We start from the raw sequence: 18,972 nt of genomic DNA on the forward strand, positions 1-18,972 counted from the left end.
AAGCCAAGTTTCAGGTCTTATGTGTCATAGTTCAGCAAAATGCTCCTCCACCCCCTTCCTGGATGGTGCTTGACAAAGCAAACAGCATAAAAAGATAAGTAAAGATAGGAGAATACGAAATTAAATGACTGCAAAATAGACCATAGAATACCAGTATATCAGCAATTGAACAGCTGAAAAATGATTGTAAAGCCAGAACGGGATTTTTTCCCTGGTGTTATTTTACTCATTGACTATAGCTATGCTGGGTTCACTAAATAGAGCAACAGAGTTCATTCTCAGTTCCGTACAACTGAAATCAGATTGTGGGAGGGAAGTAATTTGAAGTTATGTAAAGGAACGTTTTAAATTTAGTCAAATTTGAATATTTTGGAATATGAACATTTATTACTTAGGATCAGAGACCAAATATAAGGAAACGTAGATACTTACAATATAATTACTGAAACGCTTACGACAGAATAATGAAAGAATGACTGAGGTGGAAAAAAATCCACTGTCAGAAGTGGGATTCGAACCCACGCCTCCAGGGGAGACTGCGACCTGAACGCAGCGCCTTAGACCGCTCGGCCATCCTGACGTTGGTGAAGCTTAGTTGCTAGCTAGTGTATTCATCACAGTATCGAGCTAGCGAAACTTGGCAGTAAGAAATAATGTCTAGATCTATTTTGACTACACTTCTCTGTTTTTGTTGCAATTCATGATTTATTTAGCTTTTGGGTCTGTTTTTTCTACTTGAACCACGCAATTATGTAATGGCTTTAAATATATAAGTGCTAACCGTAGAGAAAATATTTTCAATGGCCATATACAAATTTATATAAGAATTAATTTCAAATATTCTAAAAAGATTTTACAATTCACGTCACATAGCAAAATGAAACGCTCACAGTAATTTACCTCCTTTACGACGTAGATTTAGGTTATACATCAATTTTTAAAGTCGGCATGAAGTCTTGTCAGAAACTGTTGCAGGCTTGGTTTTTGGTGATTGACATGGTCCTCTTGTCTTGTCATAATAATGGCCACTTACTTGAAACTGCTGGTACACCATTAGTAATCTTCAGTAATTATACGTAAATATCCAGAACAAGAATGGAATGGATAATATATGTTGCCAACAACCTTAACATTCCGGGAAATCCAGGCACACGCATTGCCCATTTTTACAGTCACCAATATTTATTAAGTTTCGGAGGTTTATATGATTTGTTCCAAAAGTCATGCTGATGCGACACACTAGTGATAGGAATAACAGCCCCGCGAAACCACTACGGATGTAATATATTTTTGGCCACTACGACATTGTGGCGCTGTTCCGAGATTTTAAAGACGCAGAGTTTCTAAAATCTTTTATTAATGAATTAAACAATAATAATGATGAATTAACATGACCATTATTTGATAATGCGTGCTGTTTTTATGTTGCTATATGATAAAATCTTGTACTGACAGTAATTTTGTGTCACCTAGCATCGCTTACTTGGTGAGAAGCTGACGCGAGGTTTGTGGCATAGCTTGTGTGTCTATACCTTGCGGTAAAATGACACGCGGAATAATGGACATGATCGTTTTTTATATTCGTGTGTATAGTTTTCATATCATAACATTATAAAATATTGTCAGTCCGTTTCTGATAAACTTGTGTTGATCAGTGACCTGAGCATCGCTCACTTGGTAGATTGTCTGTCTGACCAATTATAAATTGCACTGACCAGACGAACTTGAGTACTGATAGCATCACAGGCAGAACCATAAATGATTTTTGATAACTTTTTTTTTTGTTTTAGTCATTTTAAAACACATTCATAAAGCATTATAAACAGGGGTATATACACACGTGGACAAAATTGTTGGTACCCTTCGGTCAATGAAAGAAAAACTCACAATGGTCACAGAAATAACTTTAATCTGACAAAAGTAGTAATAAATTTTCTTTCTAATCTCCTGAGACAACTCTTTCCTTCGCTTCCTCTGGTCCATGTTGAGTGTGGTACACACCATGTCACCAAACAACAGTGTCTACTTGGAGCCCTATATATAGGCCCACTGACTGATTACAAGATTGTAGACACCTGTGATGCTAATTAGTGGACACACGAATTAACATGTCCCTTTTGGTCACATTATTTTCAGTCTTTTCTAGGGGTACCATCATTTTTGTCCAGGCCTGTTCCATGAGTTTTTTTTTTTTTTCTTTTTTCAAGGGCCCTTGGCAGCCAAACGCCCTCCCTCCATGTTTCCATCAGAGGCCCTATAGGGTCAGGGGCCCTTGTAGGCAGAGGATCAAAGAATGTAGGCCCTCTAAAATAGACAAACGAAAATACATTGTTTATAAGCGTTGCAAATTGTTTTGGGCTAGGGGCCCCACGCACCCCAAGGGCCCCTGGGCAGCGGCCCCGCTGGCCCGGTCCGTAATCCGTCCCTGCTGTGACTATATGGTTATATTTGGAATTCAGAGTAGCTATTGGGCTATAGTATTTCAATGGATTTGGTGATTCACCCAAAAACCCGGAACAGAACGGACAGCAGTCCAAGGAAAACTGAACAGTAATCTTACATCGTAATATTTCAAATTTCTCTTACCATTGCTGAATCGAACTTAGCGGTTTGCCAATCTCTAACTGTTAGCCAATTGAAACACGATGATTAAGGGAATTATTTATTGATCTATGTATTAAGCTATACAGTGTCGATGTATGGAAACGAATAATTTGTATTAAAATGAGGACACACTGTTCAAGTAGAATGAGTCTAGGCAGATTACAGAATAAACTGAATTACTGTTTATAAACTAACGATATACTAATGATGCAGTTTCCTATGCAAGTTACTCTGACGTCAACTTACCTGTCAGTCACTGATATTTAACAACTTATTTTACTCATCGTGTTTGCTGGTATTATAAGTAACTTAGATATTAAGAATTCCTCAAAAAAGTAATAAACCCACTAAAGTTATTCATACAAACATTATTTCAGTTTAAAGAATGACAGGTTAATAAAGCTATGACATTGTTACCAAATGATAATGCTACCAGATACACGTCAGTTTACAAAAGTCCTGTTTATAATTTCATGCACTTCTGTGTTTCTTTACTCCTGTCATTGAAGGAAAAAGTTACGGTGTCATTTAGAAAAAGAGAAGCAGCATTGGTCAGCGGAGGAAAAAAACACATTACCTACTACAAGAGCACTGCTATACTTGTAAAAGTTTTTTTTTTTTTATTAAAAAAAAAAAAAAAAACTTTTCCATGTTCACTCATTCCACTTTATTAGGAACATTATTTTGTGTGCATACTCATTTCAGACTTAATGAAATGTACCTTATAGCTGCACTTTTTAGGTTTCCAGTCACGGACTGGAACATGTTCTGTTATGTACATTGTCATATAAATTAACTATTTAAAATTATGCTAATTAGTGTGCTTCAGTCATTTGTTAACATGCTATGAAATGCAATAACGCTGCAATTTAAGAAAATTAATCATTCCAACTATTTTACCACTTGTATCTTTCTGTGTAAAGAAACTCAAACAGTACATTCTATTCAGAATTATGTCTGTTTAAATAAATTATTAAAAACCAAAGCGGTATAATTTAAATACAATTGCAACCATTGTTTTATGTTGTTTATAAAATACTTCAATATCAAAACAATGAATAATGATGGATGAATGTGATTACAAAAAAACACACAAAACCGCTTATGCAATATCAATAATAGAGATGTTTCAGCGCCGTGGAGTCCCGCCACCATACGAAAAAAAGCTGCAATTTCATTGGATGACACTTAAGGCTGTACACGACCGACCCCCACAAGGATACGTTTTTTCATCAGCCTATTTCCTTAGAAGGCGGGACTTCACGAAGCCATATTCCTTGCTTAGTCGGATAACTTTGAGGATAAGTAGCAGTAACTCAGGCTTTTTGATATCACGACGATGAGCAGGTTAGGTGTCAGGATGGCAGATCTGAGTGTTTGGACCAGTTAAAGAGAAGTCAGCAGTAAATTTCCTGACGTAACAAACGGGCTTTTCCAAACTCGAAATTGCTTGTCCACGAGAATCTTGTGACTACAGTAAAGCTGTATATGCAATAGTCACGCAGTCTTCAGGCTGTAATTTCAATAAGCAAGCCAGGGAGTTTTTGATCACAGACCTTTGATGTCCACATCTTTTTTCTTAGCATTTTTTGTTCATAGCAATTCTTACATACCCCTTGGTTTTCCAGATTACTTTATGAGCAAATTGTAATTAACATTTAAATGTTCGCGTGCACAATTCACATTCAAAGGCTGTCGCTGTCACAGTCACTGACAGTGAATCGACACAGTGCAATTAAGATGTATAGAAATTGCTGACAGTCAGGGCCGTGATACCGTTAATGTCGTATTGCATTTGTTTGGTTTAGTAAAGCTATAAATTCAGAAGCCAGATTTTGTTGAACCAGCCTCGTGATACAGACCCCAGACCTAATGTCAATGAGCTGCATTATAAACATTATATACGGTGATGCGCTCAATGTGCTTTGTCAGTGGAATGACTACTTTGAATTTAATTGCATTACCTTCACTTAAGTAGAAGCTGCTAGCCAAAAAAAGTCTCCTAAGTCCTTACTTGCGGAAAAGGACGGACAGAGTGTGCATTCAACTTGACTTAAGAAATTTAAGAATTTCAAGAAATCATCCCTACGGATTTCAATCAAAATGAATGTTTGACAAACTGTACACACAATTCCTTTTTGTAAAATCTGTATTTATTTATGATTTACAAAAAGACTAACATGAAACAGTAAAATGAATCAAAATGTTTTGTTTGTAACCTAAAATGGAAAACGTGAATGCATTTACATGTCGGTGAACATCTTAACCGGAAAATAAAGATATTGACACTTTTACCGTATGTATTATTCAAACTGACAAAGCCAAATCAGGTCATTTTTCCTTTGGAAGATATTTACAAACAAAACAGTAGATATGGAAGTTTAATTTTCTAAATGAAAACTTAAGTTTTAGGTTTAAGTCACACGTTTACATAATTTCTGGACAAAAATACTGCTGTTAGACTAGAGTAATGTGCTCGTCAGTCTATAAAAAACAGCCCATTTTGATGTGTTTTAAAACAAAATGTTGTGTAACAAAACCAAAATGTTCAAATAAATACCTGCTGTGCAATTTTATTTTTTTGTACAGATTACAATGTATTTAGAATTAAATTTCCAATCCCTGAAGCTGGCCATCACCTTCCACCAGCAAAGGATACCTTCATCTCAAAACAATTTGCAGAATGTATTTTAACATTCCAAAAAAAGAAAAATCTAAGGATGGGGGGAGTGGCGATGTGGCTATATAGCAAATTTATTAAACATTAAAAAGTGTAACTTCTGCTTCAACTCCCTCTGCCCCACAAAACTGACTGCTCGACTCAGAAATACATTCTCATCCAAAATAGATTCATTGGGCCATGTTTCCTTATCCATTAATACAACTAATGCCTGAATGTTTTTTTGAAGAGGGGGCAGAGACTGCATTTGAGAAAAACTGAGCATCTGAAAATGATATTTACAGTGTACGTGCACATACAGGTGTAATCCAAGAGGAAAATCGCATAACCGTTTTCTTTTGTAAGTTAAATATGTAGGGCTGGAATCCTTTGGAATAATGCCTGATTCAGAACTGAAATCGTATCCTGAGGAATATCAAATGTACTGGAAGTGGGGCCAGCATGGACAGTATAACTGCTGTATCACCAGCGGCAAGTTTTTACCAAAAAGTCTTTAAGCCCAGGCATTGTTTTCATAGCACAAATTAAAAGTGTTTAAGTACAAATGCTGCAAGAGCATAAAATAATAGTCCACTTTACTGTAAGCTATTAAAAACGAGGGGGGGGGGGGGGAAGTTCAAACGTAACCCAAGAACCATTTTACAAACAAAAATATATCCCCCTTCATGTGATTTCAAATGTCATTTTTATATAATTAAAACATTTTTACAGTGCTTTATTATAATATATCTTTGATAGGTCAGAGGGAAGGGAGAAAATATTATAGTTCCTATTGCAATGATACATCTAAATCATATGGGATGGTCCAGTTATTCATCCAAAAAAAAAGAAAAAAAAAAGGTCAAACGCGCTCTCTTCCCGCAACGCTCCATCAAGGTGTGGCCTATCAGCACACTAAGGCTCAGGACTCCCTACTGTTTCGTGTTCAGTTCGTTCTCCAGCTCCATGAGCTTCCGTGAAGCTTTCACCTTGTTAGAAACTTCCTTCCCCTGGGAGAAGAGGCGCTGGCGTTCCTTGAAGGTGAGGCTCTCTGGAGCTCCTCCAATCATAAAGCCGTCGTGGTCTGGACCCCTGGAATAGACGAACGAGTAGCAGAAGAAAAACAAGATCCACTTAACGCGAGTATAGCTGTGGGATACCAGTGTTTCCCGCCCTGCTCTCTCCATTGTTGACACGACACTTTTGGAGTGAAGATTCTTGTTTACAAAGCAGGCAGTATAGTGTGTTTTTAACAGTATGCGGTAGATATGGATGCCCATTCTCTACAGTATAGTGTGTTTTTAACAGTATGCGGTAGATATGGATGCCCATTCTCTACAGTATAGTGTGTGTTTAACAGTATGCGGTAGATATGGATGCCCATTCTCTACAGTATAGTGTGTGTTTAACAGTATGCGGTAGATATGGATGCCCATTCTCTACAGTATAGTGTGTTTTTAACAGTATGCGGTAGATATGGATGCCCATTCTCTACAGTATAGTGTGTGTTTAACAGTATGCGGTAGATATGGATGCCCATTCTCTACAGTATAGTGTGTTTTTAACAGTATGCGGTAGATATGGATGCCCATTCTCTACAGTATAGTGTGTTTTTAACAGTATGCGGTAGATATGGATGCCCATTCTCTACAGTATAGTGTGTTTTTAACAGTATGCGGTAGATATGGATGCCCATTCTCTACAGTATAGTGTGTGTTAACAGTATGCGGTAGATATGGATGCCCATTCTCTATAACAACATAACATGGAATCTACTACATGATCAAAGAGCATTTGTTGACCTTTTCACATGGCATTTTTACAGGACGTAATAGTTTCCCCTTCCTTGGTCAGTTGGTGGCCTAAAGCCCTGTCTGACTCAGCATCACGACACTGAGATGCTGAAGGGGTCCAGGCACGTCCTAAACAATCATAATTAAACCGCTGATCCATCATTTTCCACAGAAACTACACGACCAGCAGTGCTATGGTCAGCCTTTTCCCCACCTCCAAGGTGGCTTATCACAGGCTGTTTAACTGATCACCTGAATATAGTACCCCCCCCCCCCCCAAAGACTTTCCCAAAAAGGTGCCGCGATTGGTGCCGCTTGGATGAGGATTTCAAAATTATCGGTTATCCCAATAATGAGTACCAGATTACGAGTACCGATGCTGGCGTTCTGTCATCAGTCTGGAAGAAAATGGTAATTGGTGCATCCCTACCAATGGCATCAGAAATGTGGATTCTAGACCCCTGTGTGAAGAACGAGGCCTAGGTTTGACACTTACCCTTTCACCCACTTCTCTCGCGGGTCCTTGTAAACTTCATTTGATCCTACAACCCCTGCTGCGTTTCCAGTGTACGAATTAAATCCTGTTTTCACATCAGAAATAGATATGGTACAATGGACATTAAGTGACCATCATCAAGCTGCTCGATGGCTTACGAGCCCAGACCATTCAGTGTCAGATATCTGACCGGCAGTCAGAGTTGCTGGGTACACAGAGGTCAGCCTTTATTCCAGCTAAATTGGGTGTATTATGAGAGGCTAACACCACTCATACCTTAGAATTACAAGCTTCCATCTAAGTACTGAATGGCCTTATGTTTTTCCATAAAAAAGCAGGAGACCAGTTTTCTAATATGTTCATATTGTCCATCTCAGTCAAATGGATGCAGGAGACTTTACGCTTTTTTGGCTTCATCGTGCAACAGCCTCAGGCAGCACCCAGCAACTCCACTGGTCTCCAGTCACACAAGTTCCACTGCTGTGGGACACACTGTTTAGGACTAGATCACATCACACTGCATGGATCTCGGGCATTCCTTTGCCAGTCTGAAGCAGAACAGAACTGGCAGGCAGGATCAAAGGCGGAGGTCAAAGGTCAGATTTACAGTTGCTTATAAACCAATGACATACTCTCATTTGAGAGTCCGCTTGACAAATTACGTTTTGGACCGAGTGGTTCACTGATCCTCCACCTTTACTCCTCAGAAAGCCACACAGTCATGTGTTTGTGAAGAGTGGACTTTACGGAAGGAGCCCTCTCAGGTGAAGCCAGCTACAAATGTAATGAGACTCAGTTAGTCCCATAACCCATTTCTACTACCATAACAGTGAAATGGAGGCAGAGAGGAGAAACACATTGACCTGTGTGACTAATCATGATAGATATATATATATATATGCACACACACACACAAACAGAAATCCACTGGCGCTGGTCAAGTGTTTCTGGAACACCAAATGAAAATTAGACCAAACAGTGAACTGGATGTTGGGGTATTACATTAAGGCTTGGTTGTCAGTCAAAGAGCTGCTCCATTAATTTATAATGAATTCATGAATTCCCTCAAACATGGAGACAAGCCTGCATGCTGGCCTTATACTTTCTCTATTCAGCCCTGTTTTACGGTGGAAAGGAAGAAATACATGGCTGCTGTCCCATATGAAGGCACACAGACCTTTGGGTCAGTCTTGGTAACAGTCACCCCCCCACCCCTAACCTTTCACCTTGACCAGACCAGGGGATTGACCTATTTATACATTATGCAGGTGCTTCAGGTGAGAGGGTCACCTGAATGACTGCAGGGCCGGGAAAGGCCACTTACACAGGCTCCTGCACGGCACAGAAGACACACAGAGACACTCGCGCACACACACGAATCCACAGAGGAGTGACAGGACGCCAGAGACCTACGCTGCCTTTCCACATCATTGTACTCAACCTCGTCACTACTGGCTGAACTTCCTATGCCGTCAGGAAGTGAGAGAATACGTTAAAAAAAAAAAAAAGTCCATATCTGGAAAGCTAAGATGCTAGTTATGGGCCGGCAGCATGGGCCTGGCGTCCGGACGGGAACTCCGCCTGTGGCGGCTGACAAAGAGGTGGGAACACATGGATTCCAAAGGAGGAGAAAGAGGCAAAGCAGAGGCAGTAAACAGCAATGGATATTGGGCTGATTGAAGCCAGCTCTGTCAGCAGGAGGGAGCGGGGGGGGGGGGGGGGGAAGCGGATGTTTCTGTGCAGTTTGGGCGATGCGGGAGAGCGGGGTTAGTGATTTTGTCCCTCAACTGGATCGGTGAATGCGGCGCAGATCACGGCGAGCCCAAAGCCAATGCGCACGCGACCCAGAACAAAGGAAGACCGCAGAGCTTTGCGTGGGCGCTACATGCAAGGCGAGAAGCTGGGCATCGCACGTTTCGGCCTGCCAGACCTGGCCGCATTACTGGCATTCTTGTCCACGGCTGTTTAAAGAAAAAAAATTAAGGGCTATAAAAACTATCTGCACCTGCTGCATTGACTAAAATACAGTATCACAGTAGAACACACGCATAACCATTTATTTTTTTAACATTCAAATTATTTTTTTAATATGCAACTTATTTCAATGGAAAATTTAAATAATGTAGAAAGACTTCAGCTATAATGGTGTGTATTTAAGTGAAACTACAAAAAAGAAAATTCTATTATCCAAAAGGTTCACTATTTACCCCCCATTAAAATTAAATTAAAATGATTAAAATGTACTCGAACTCAGAATTGTGGGTCAGGTGATTCACTACAGTGGCTGCTACTTTTTTCATGGTATCTGCTAGCTATTTTCAGCTACTTATTATTGCTAAAATATGCCATAAATATGTTGCTTCTCTCACTCAAGTGTAAAATTCTAGCTGTGCATAAGGTTCACCATTGAGGAATATTCTCCTCTCTTGGTTAAGTATGCAGACCTTTAAACAGCCGGAGACAAAAGAAATGCCCCATCCATCAGATCTGTTCCCCGTTGCCAAGTGAGATCTGCTGCTTGGACCACCCCAATCGGAGCAGACATGACCAACCGGCTGCTGAGGTGGATGCCAACCCCAAAGCGAAACCAAACAAACATGGACGGGCGTCAACACCAACAGTACTCTGATTTGATTGGGAGCGCAATGGAATCACGGCGTATCGATTGCTTTTACTCACAAGGATGATCGGTGGAAAGGGATTTGGTCTGGACAGTGAGAATTTATGGACAGAGTGGGGAAAATCATCAAAACGGAATCTACTCGCTAGTGGATTGAATGGGGGGGGGGGGGGGTAAATCAAGACAAAGACATGGGAAAAAAATGAAATGGGAGAAGCTAATCACAAGCTGATTGGCTACAGCTACGGATCAACTAGATTTTGGACAGGAAGGGGAGGGCAGGAAAATATGGAGAACTTCTCTCCACAAACAAAAACAGGAACACAAAAAAAAAAAAAAAAAAACTCCACAAAAACATAACGAATGAGAGGAAAGAGCCGAGGGGGGAGGCATGTGGGAGGAGCTCCCTCCCTCCTGTCTGTGTCTACCTTTGGAGATGCCTGATGGGACGAGGCCGGGTTTGGCGGGAGGGGGAGGGGGCAGCCCTGCCTTGGACACAGTACTGTTGGCATTGGCGGCGGCGGGCAGCTGGAATGAGCTGGACAGAAAGATCCCATCGGAGAGCGGGCGGGGCTTGCGCGCGGGCGGCGGAGGCTGCGGCTTGGGCGCGGGGGGGAGGTCGCCATAGGACTTCCGGGTGGCGGAGAGCTTAACCTGACCTGCTACGCCTGAGTCTTCCTCCTCCTCCTCCTCCTCCTCCTCATCATTGTACGAGACAAACTTGGCAGTGTACAAGGTGTCGGGGGAGACGACCTGGGTTTTGAGGTACGAGGTGTTTCTCTGAGGCGGGGGCGGAGGGGCGTTAGTGGAAGGGGTTGCGGGAGCAGGGGGCTGGTAGTCCCGGGGGAGGGGAGGTCTGTACAGACCGGGCTCGTCCGGCGTCAGCAGCTTGCGCTCGGCCTCCTCGTGCTGCCGGCGCCGCTCCGCCTCCAGGCGTGTGTAGTATTCCTCCTCCTGCCTCCTCTGGGGTGGGTGGGGGGGGGGAAAGGGAATGGGAAGAGCCGGTTAGTGCGGCCTACGCTGCCCAGTGCCGCGCCCCCTGGCTACGGCACGGGTGGTCGTGTGCGTGAGGAGGGGCAGTGGGATGCCCCGCCCATCCCCCATCCGAGGGCGGAGGCCTGCAGAAGGCTGGGGGAGGAACCGGCCACGTTTGCTCCTAACTGCCACAAGGTTCCATATATTCCTAGAAAGCCACCAGAGAAGTGAGGCGGGCCACAGCCGGACCGTACGGCTGCCTGGGGTGAGGGTTCGGCTACGCGGGCTGGGGACTCCAGGTGTGGCTTATGTTCACGCTTTTGCTTGGGAACGAAGCCACAGAAAGGTTGGCCTGCTCTGGTCTTTGCACACAAACTCCCCTTGGTTTCGCATTTGTGTGCGGGGTGTGTGGGGTATGTCATCAATGGAAAAAATGGGGGGGGGGGGAGGTGGGTGGGTTGGTGGTTAGGCAAAGGGAACGACCAATGGGCGGCTGAGCTCTGGAATGAACTCCACAAGCCACTATGAGGGTGGGGCATTCTCAACAGCGGTCCAAAGCAGTGCCGGGTGGGATGACAATGGCTTTCCCCAACAAAAAGGGAAGGGGTTCATTTCCTGCGAAGACCGGAACAACACAGAGGGACGCCCATGCTTTCCGGGAAGAAGGGCACAAGGAGCAAGACCCATGGTGAGGACATGCAATTCGAGGTTGTACAGGGATTTAAATTACCAGGGGCCTGAAAATGACTAAAGGAACAGCTCAACAGCTACAGTAAGAAAATTAACCTCAAATGGAAGATTTCATGCAAGGAAAATCCCATGGTGCATTCAGGCCACTGTTAATTCAATATTACACAAACTGTAATAGGACAGGCAACACTCAAATCCTACAGCCGTTCATTTGACAGGCAAAACAATTTACTTATTCAGTAGCCCATTGACATTTCTTTCAGGTATACTGAACATATAGTGTTTTACGAATCAATCCATCCTGGCTACAGCGAGGTTGGTTTTGTAATCTTTCACCTTTACAAAAGCAAACTTTACTGTTGACACGGTATCATGGTCATCGTGTGTGTACTGACAAATCCTTATTATGAAGTCTTTACTTCTGTGGCAAAAATCTTGAAAAAGCTCAATGTCAATGGACACAACAGACAAATAGTTGCCTCAAACTCATGCATGAGTTTGCTCCGAGATTGTCCACTGTTAAAACAGAAAAATTTCAATGCATGTATAAATAGGCTAACTATTTTCAGGAGCGGCATCTTCTAGCTGTGAGGACAATACATCCTATTCGGTCCTATATGGTATACCTTAGGACTGGGCGACATCTTAAAAATAAATAAAATAAATCAATGAGACGAAAAACAAAACAAAAGTCAGCTCTAGATCAATGTAAAGAAGCTGGCGATGTGACAACATTGCAATGTTACAAGAATGACAAACCAGCTATTACTGCAACAGGCAATACTGGAGAAATGCAATGTTGTGACAGCCATGCATTTTCTCTAGCTGCATACATGGGCTAGGAAGCGGATGATCATACATCCTTGGCTTTGTGCGTATCCCTAACCCTATGCCTATTTCCCTGACAAAGGCGATAATCGCTGGTTAGACACTGCCAAATATCGACATATCGAAATATCGTCCATTACCGATAATATTTTCTTATCGCCCAGCCCTTACACTTTTTGTACAATTCTATTGTTTTACCTTTAATGTGAACAGAAAGCACTTACCAAATTCTTCAACCAGAACACTGTCAGCCTTCAGGAGTTTCATTCCATTTTGTACTTCGTACGTTAATCTTAGTATTGCCGTTTAACTTTAGCTATGATGGTCACTGTGCAGCGACAGCCCCCGTACCTTCTCCTCGGTTTCTCTCCAGCGCCTCTCCTCCTCCTGCTTGGCCCTCTCCTCAGCCTCGCGCTTGCGGATCTCCTCCAGCTGCTGCTTCCTACGGCGCTCCTCGTCCTGAAGCTGACCAGGTGTACAGAAAACAGGAGCTTCAGGACTGATCAAGCTACTAACGCAGATTGCCGGTGCTGCGCGATATGTATCATTCAAATATCGGTACATCAAAGATGTTTCTGAGGAATGATGAACTACTCTCATGACTTTGCACGTAAAAAAATAAATAAATAACTTGGAGAAAGCAGTGACTTATCACACTGCAAACTGTAGCTGCATTTTATACATAAATAAAAATGACCTCAGTAGACCCTTTGACTGCATTATTCAAAAGAAATTTAGGTTTCAAAACTATGATGTATGCATGTATACATCTCATACATTTTTATTAATGTTGAATTTTACCATATTTGAAGTGAAAATCTGATTCTGGCTTTTGTGGCATAAATCAGTGCAGTGCAGCCATTGACTAAAAAACAGCTTGTGTTGAAACTGTCAATGCTGAATCTCGGAAATTAACAGAGATGTGGCTCAGAGCTTCACTGAGGCAAAGCAGGTGTATGGGAACATACACTGCGCCAAACAGGAGACTTCAACCGAAGGCTGCACTGCCTGAGTAAAGACATCCTAGCTAACCTGAAGCTATTGGGGCCGGTTTGCCTACGGTACCTGAAAGAGGAAGGCAGTGTGCACGGCAGTTAGGCACAGACTGACGGCTGGACATGCGGATGAATGCGACCATGCAACAATGGACACACGACCACGACCACCATTGCCACCGACACAATCACTACAGCGGCTAAGCAGAGCAGAAGCAGCGGAGCAGTAACGTCCAGGAAGATCGCCATTACACTACTGAGTGTGGATTTTGGGTAGCCCCTTCAGGCCAGGCTCCCTGTCACGCGGGAGCACTGGTTGACGACGCCTTTGAATAAATTCATTACATATATAAATGCTGCTGCATTAACATGCACACCATGGGCTGCGTTAAACTAATGAGCTGTACTAATCTATGTTTTCAGAAATGTGACTATATTCCTTAAGTATGCAGCAAACATGGTCCCTGACACAAAATCCAACCAAGAGGGTAGTATTTCTACTTACAGTATTCTCCTATAAGGCTATGCTGCTGTACCTCTGATGGGAAGGTCAACGGTTCAAGCCTTGGCAGAAAATCACATGTCTGTGGGCCCCTGAGCGAGGCTCTTGGCCCCCAGCTCCAGGGGTGCTGCATGCTGGCTGGCCCTGTGCTACGACCCCCCCAAGCTTGCTCTCACTTACATATGCATCTCATGGAGAGCGAGATGGGGTTGGCATGGTGATTAAAAAAGAATCACTATTCTATTCCATTCCGTTCACTTTTCCATGGGATTCTCATCAGTTGCTCTTATTAAAGAAGCTACACATTATGCAGAATAAACCAAACATCACAAAAAGAAAGAAAAGAAAACAACCAAATGTCTTGTAACAATACAGACACATGGTTGGAGGGGCTTTAAATTCCTCCCCACCAGAAGACGGAGGTTTAAATAGCAATACGGACATGATCTTTGGCTGAGAATGAGCCCTAAAGAGCTTACTGGGCTGAGCGTGGCGATGTGGACCAAGCACCAAGCACTGCTCGTGACACACACACACACACACACACACACACACACACACGCGCACACACAAACAAACACCACACAGCTGGGCAGGTGGAGCACGCACAGCACGATGACGACTACCTCCCACCCCCCAGGCATGCACATGGAGACTCGTGTGCAATGAGCTGTCAGGTGGATCAGGTGGAAAATACTGATTAATCTCTGGGAACGATGGCTTAAAATGTAGAATGGCAGCCTTATTCTGTACAGGATTCCCAAAGCAGCAGCTTACCAGAGAAGAGAATCTCTGAAAATATAATTATATATGGCTGTCTGGACAGAAACCCGGCCCCCCACCACCACCCCAAGACAGACCACCCAGATCAAATGAGGGGTGGATGAGTGGATGGACATAGCGAGTGGAAGAGATTTCATTTGGGGGAGGGGGGTGTGGGGGGAGGGGGGTAAGCAACATACCAATTCTAGAACTGAGATTGCTGGGACAGCGGTCTGCGGCATGGAGAGAGAAATTAAACAAACGAAAAAGAAAGCAATAAAAAAAGAGGGAAAAGAAGATAAAAGTGAAAAAAAATCGCCAGGCCGGACGCAGTGATCTGATGCCAAGAACATTCCTCACCAGTATGAGACTGATCAGAGGGGTGAGCCCCCGTCCACTTCGCAAACATTCACAGAAGTGGAGCGACGCATGAGGTTTTACGAGGAATTTCCACATTGCCTCAAAAACCCACTGCTGGAGCAAAGACGACATTTTCTCGTTGAATAACTGAAGGGCCATGACCTTCTGTGAAACGCTCTGGCGTATCAGGGCATGAAACCAATGTCTGCTGACTGTATTCACATCTACAGCAGTACACGTTACTGACAGAGCTCTCTTTGGAGTAACTGTCAATCACAAATTAATACTTCAGGAAGACTGCCATTTAAATATCAATTAGCGTCTAGATCACTCCCCATGTCGAATGTACCGTAAAGCAAAATTTAAAAGCAGAACTGCAGTACTGTGACGAACAGGTAGATGGCGCCATGTGAACCAACACCACGAAAATAGGGGAGACTAACTCCTACCAGATTCAGGCAAACCTGAACCATGAGAGGTCATAACAGACCTATATTCCTCCCTCCTTATCTGCTACTCCTATTTTTATGTTACACATCAAATGAGCAGTCCACCATGCACCCATTTACCCACCCAGACGAGCTGCCCTCCTCCTGCACACGGCGCACGCATGTAGGGAAAACCTGCCTCAGCAATAACGGCATTTGCGGGACAGCTGCTGGTCCCAAAGAGCTCCATGCGTGCAACCATGACCTGGAAGTTCTTAGACTGAGGTAAGTGTCTGAGAACCTTCAAGCTCATAGCACTGATGCCCCTGCAGCCCCCACCCCCAGCCCAACCCCACCCCTAAAGCCAATTTGTGATTATGGTGCGAGACACTGACCAGGAGGAAATACCCATGCACTGACAAATGGGAGATGAACGTCATCGACCCTTCTGTCATTGTAGAATGGTACAAAGGCATGTGAGTTGCCAGAATATTCTATGCTTCCCATATTCATGCCTGGGTTTAATAATTAACCAAAGCCAGGCTATCAACCCATAAATGTGACAAGAGACTGTTTGTGGCTCCATATTCAGTTCTGCTAATCAGTCTACAAACATCTAATGCAACAGATTTGATGTTATCTTTACCTATCTGTAGGCTAGAAGGTAAAAAAGCCTTGACCAAAAATTGTTTTATTTTACTCTTTAGATGAGAAACTGATATGCAGACTACATGCACTGACACTGGCCTGAATATTTTTGGGCCTGCCAGGCCACCATATTCAGCACGACATCGCAAAACAAATAAACAAACAAACAAAGGAGCAAGAAAGCAAGGCATGCATACAGCACATTTCATCCTACACAATCTGAAGCCCCCCAAGCAGCAAAAACACATTGGTTCCAAAGGGACACTGTCTAGAGTGTGGTTTGTGCTTAACTGGACAAGGAGGGGACTTCATGGGCTACACAAGCAATAAAGCCTTACATCAATACCAGCTGACGAAGTGCTCCTCAGATAAAGCAAGAGCAATGGAGCATGTTCAGACATCAGTCGAGAGAGCAATACGTCTATGGCACATAGGACGAAACACAAACCACACTGTTTGTTACATTAAAGATCAGACGACAGATTCACTAGATCAGATCAGATCAAGGGGCTTCACATTCTTCCAGAGTGATCTCTCGAAATGCAGGAAGATGAATAAAGGGGATGGATTTGCTGACGTCAAGGCACCACATCCCACTGCGTGCACCAGCCTAGGTTTCTTGCCATAGGACAGCGTTTTGGCAGAGCAAAAGCGATGACATGGGCATGTGGCAGGTGCACGATGCAGAACACTCACTGGGGCCGTTCTGAGGGATGAGCATGGGGACACTGGGCCCTTGCTCGCCGCCCAGAAAGCTGCGATCTGCCTCCACACAAACAAACGTGACACTTTTCCCTCACAGAGCCTCCCCCGCTCACTCCCCAGCCTCATCTGTTACCGTTTCTACCATGTGCTGCAACGCCGGCCAGCCCGCTCCATACCTGCAGACCCACGCGATCCCGCAGCCCCAGATAAGCTCACCCTGGCTCTCTTCTCGGCCTCCAAGCGCTGCATGATCATCATGGTGTCCACCTCCTCGTCATCCTCCTCTTCCTCATCCTCCTCGCTCTGCTTTGACTCCTGTAGCCGCTTCTGGAACTGCCACTCCAGCATGAGCTTGCGGAGCCGATCGCTCTCCTCGGCCGTGCGCTCCGGCTTGGACTGCAGGTCCTGGATCTCCTTGTCCAGCAGGTCCACGATGTGTAGCTGCTGCTGCTTCTCCAGCTTCTCGCGGGCGTCCCGCTTCCAGGGGTCCGGCGAGAGGCTGTCGCTGGAGGAGAGCTCCTCCTTGCTGATGGTGATGTACTGGAGGTCGTGGCGCTCGATGGTGCGCGGCTGCTGCTGGGGCAGAAGCTCGCGGATCACCGTGTCCTGCGGGGGCGGCGGTGGCCGGGGCAGGCTGGCTAGCTTCTCGGGTCTATTCAGCTGCTGCGGTGGTACTGGCTGCATCTGTATGGACAGGGGCACCTGAGGGGGGGGCATCTGCTGGTGCTGGGGGGCAGGGGGCATTGGGCCATGCTGACTGTTACGGGGCAGGGTCCCCGGCACGTTGCGAATCTGGCCCAGCTTCCTCTCCTGCTCCCGCCGCCTCCTCTCCCGCTCCTCCTCCAGCCGCGCCTTCTCCTTCTCATACCAGCGCTGCTGCTCCTCACGTTTCTTGCGGTCCGCGGTGGCCGCCACCTGCTGCTGCGGGCCGCTGACCGGTGGGGGAGGGAGAGGGAGGTCTGACTGGGAGTCGAATTCGGCCGTGTAGTGCACGGGGGGTGGAGGGGGCGGCGGGGGGAGGTCTGGGCGAGACGGGTGCGACACCCCCACGGGACCAGAGTGGGGCACTATCGGGGTCTTCCAGCGGCCTGGACCGCTTTTATGGTTGGCCTGGTTCTTTGAGGAGGAGGAGTAGTTGAGGTGCTCCTGGCTGGAGGTGCTGGACTCCACAGAGGAGGACACCTGGTGGTTCCAGGGCTCCCCGCTGCCGCGCTCCCTCGCGTAATCGGCGTCGCGATGCTGCTGCATGTGCATGAGGTCATCAGGCCGCAGCCGGTCGGGGGGGTAGCCCCCCCGCTCGTCACGCAGCTCCTCCTGCGAGCGCGTCGACCACTACAGGGGTGACAGCGGCACAGAGGTTAGAGGCCCAGTGACACCGCCACCAAATGCTGACACGTGACAGCGCAAGACAGGCGACCTGGGGTGTGCTCTCCACCTGCAAGGCGTGGCTGGGGAGGTGCTCCTCCATGTTCCCAGGGGGTCTGTCGTCCGAGTTTGGCCATGACTGTCCTGGTGCTGGGCCCATCCTATCCTGAGATTTGGAGGCCGGGAAGGTGAAGTACTCTCTGGGGTAGGTCTGAGTGGGGATGGGGTAGGCTTCTGGATGGGGGGGGGACGGCTCATCCTGGGGAGAGAGCAGGGTGTTCTAACAGCTTGGAAACGGTGGCAATTATTCTGTTTTTTAATTGAAAATCTATCATAAACAGGTGGCAGCTGATTTGGGAAGCTCATGTACGATGGCACGCGGATGCTTGGTATTTATTACAGAGAGAACATGACAATCATACGGCTTAAATGCTGCAGATGGTATTTAAAAGCTCACCAATAGAGGGCGCCCATGGGAAAGAGGACAGCCTCGTTTCCTACACTAAATGGGTCTGAGATCAAAGAGGCGGCACTGTGTGCCG

At 45.1% G+C, this 18,972-nt stretch overlaps 1 protein-coding gene and 1 non-coding gene across 16 annotated transcripts in view; both read right to left on the bottom strand.

The window, feature by feature from the left end:
* Nucleotides 1–497: 497 nt before the first annotated feature.
* Nucleotides 498–580, bottom strand: trnal-cag (transfer RNA leucine (anticodon CAG)). Its single transcript has one exon. It is a non-coding gene; the product is annotated as a tRNA-Leu (tRNA).
* Nucleotides 581–4,735: 4,155 nt separating this feature from the next.
* afdna (afadin, adherens junction formation factor a) overlaps nucleotides 4,736–18,972 on the bottom strand; it is an 82,839-nt gene continuing 68,602 nt past the window's right edge. For 3 of the 15 annotated variants that reach the window (XM_072702728.1, XM_072702726.1, XM_072702729.1), the window contains 7 exons: nucleotides 18,483–18,689; nucleotides 17,282–18,397; nucleotides 15,125–15,157; nucleotides 13,017–13,130; nucleotides 10,601–11,135; nucleotides 7,553–7,637; nucleotides 4,736–6,355 (listed from right to left, as the gene is read on the bottom strand). In XM_072702728.1, coding sequence (XP_072558829.1) covers nucleotides 6,196–6,355; nucleotides 7,553–7,637; nucleotides 10,601–11,135; nucleotides 13,017–13,130; nucleotides 15,125–15,157; nucleotides 17,282–18,397; nucleotides 18,483–18,689 — 2,250 coding nt within the window. In that variant the 3' untranslated portion in view covers nucleotides 4,736–6,195. The remainder of the gene's footprint in view (nucleotides 6,356–7,552; nucleotides 7,638–10,600; nucleotides 11,136–13,016; nucleotides 13,131–15,124; nucleotides 15,158–17,281; nucleotides 18,398–18,482; nucleotides 18,690–18,972) is intronic. The other 12 variants (XM_072702740.1, XM_072702727.1, XM_072702737.1 and 9 more) reach the window with 10 other exon arrangements.

This window comes from Paramormyrops kingsleyae, chromosome 19, assembly GCF_048594095.1.
Source record: "Paramormyrops kingsleyae isolate MSU_618 chromosome 19, PKINGS_0.4, whole genome shotgun sequence".
NCBI classification, from domain to species: domain Eukaryota; kingdom Metazoa; phylum Chordata; class Actinopteri; order Osteoglossiformes; family Mormyridae; genus Paramormyrops; species Paramormyrops kingsleyae.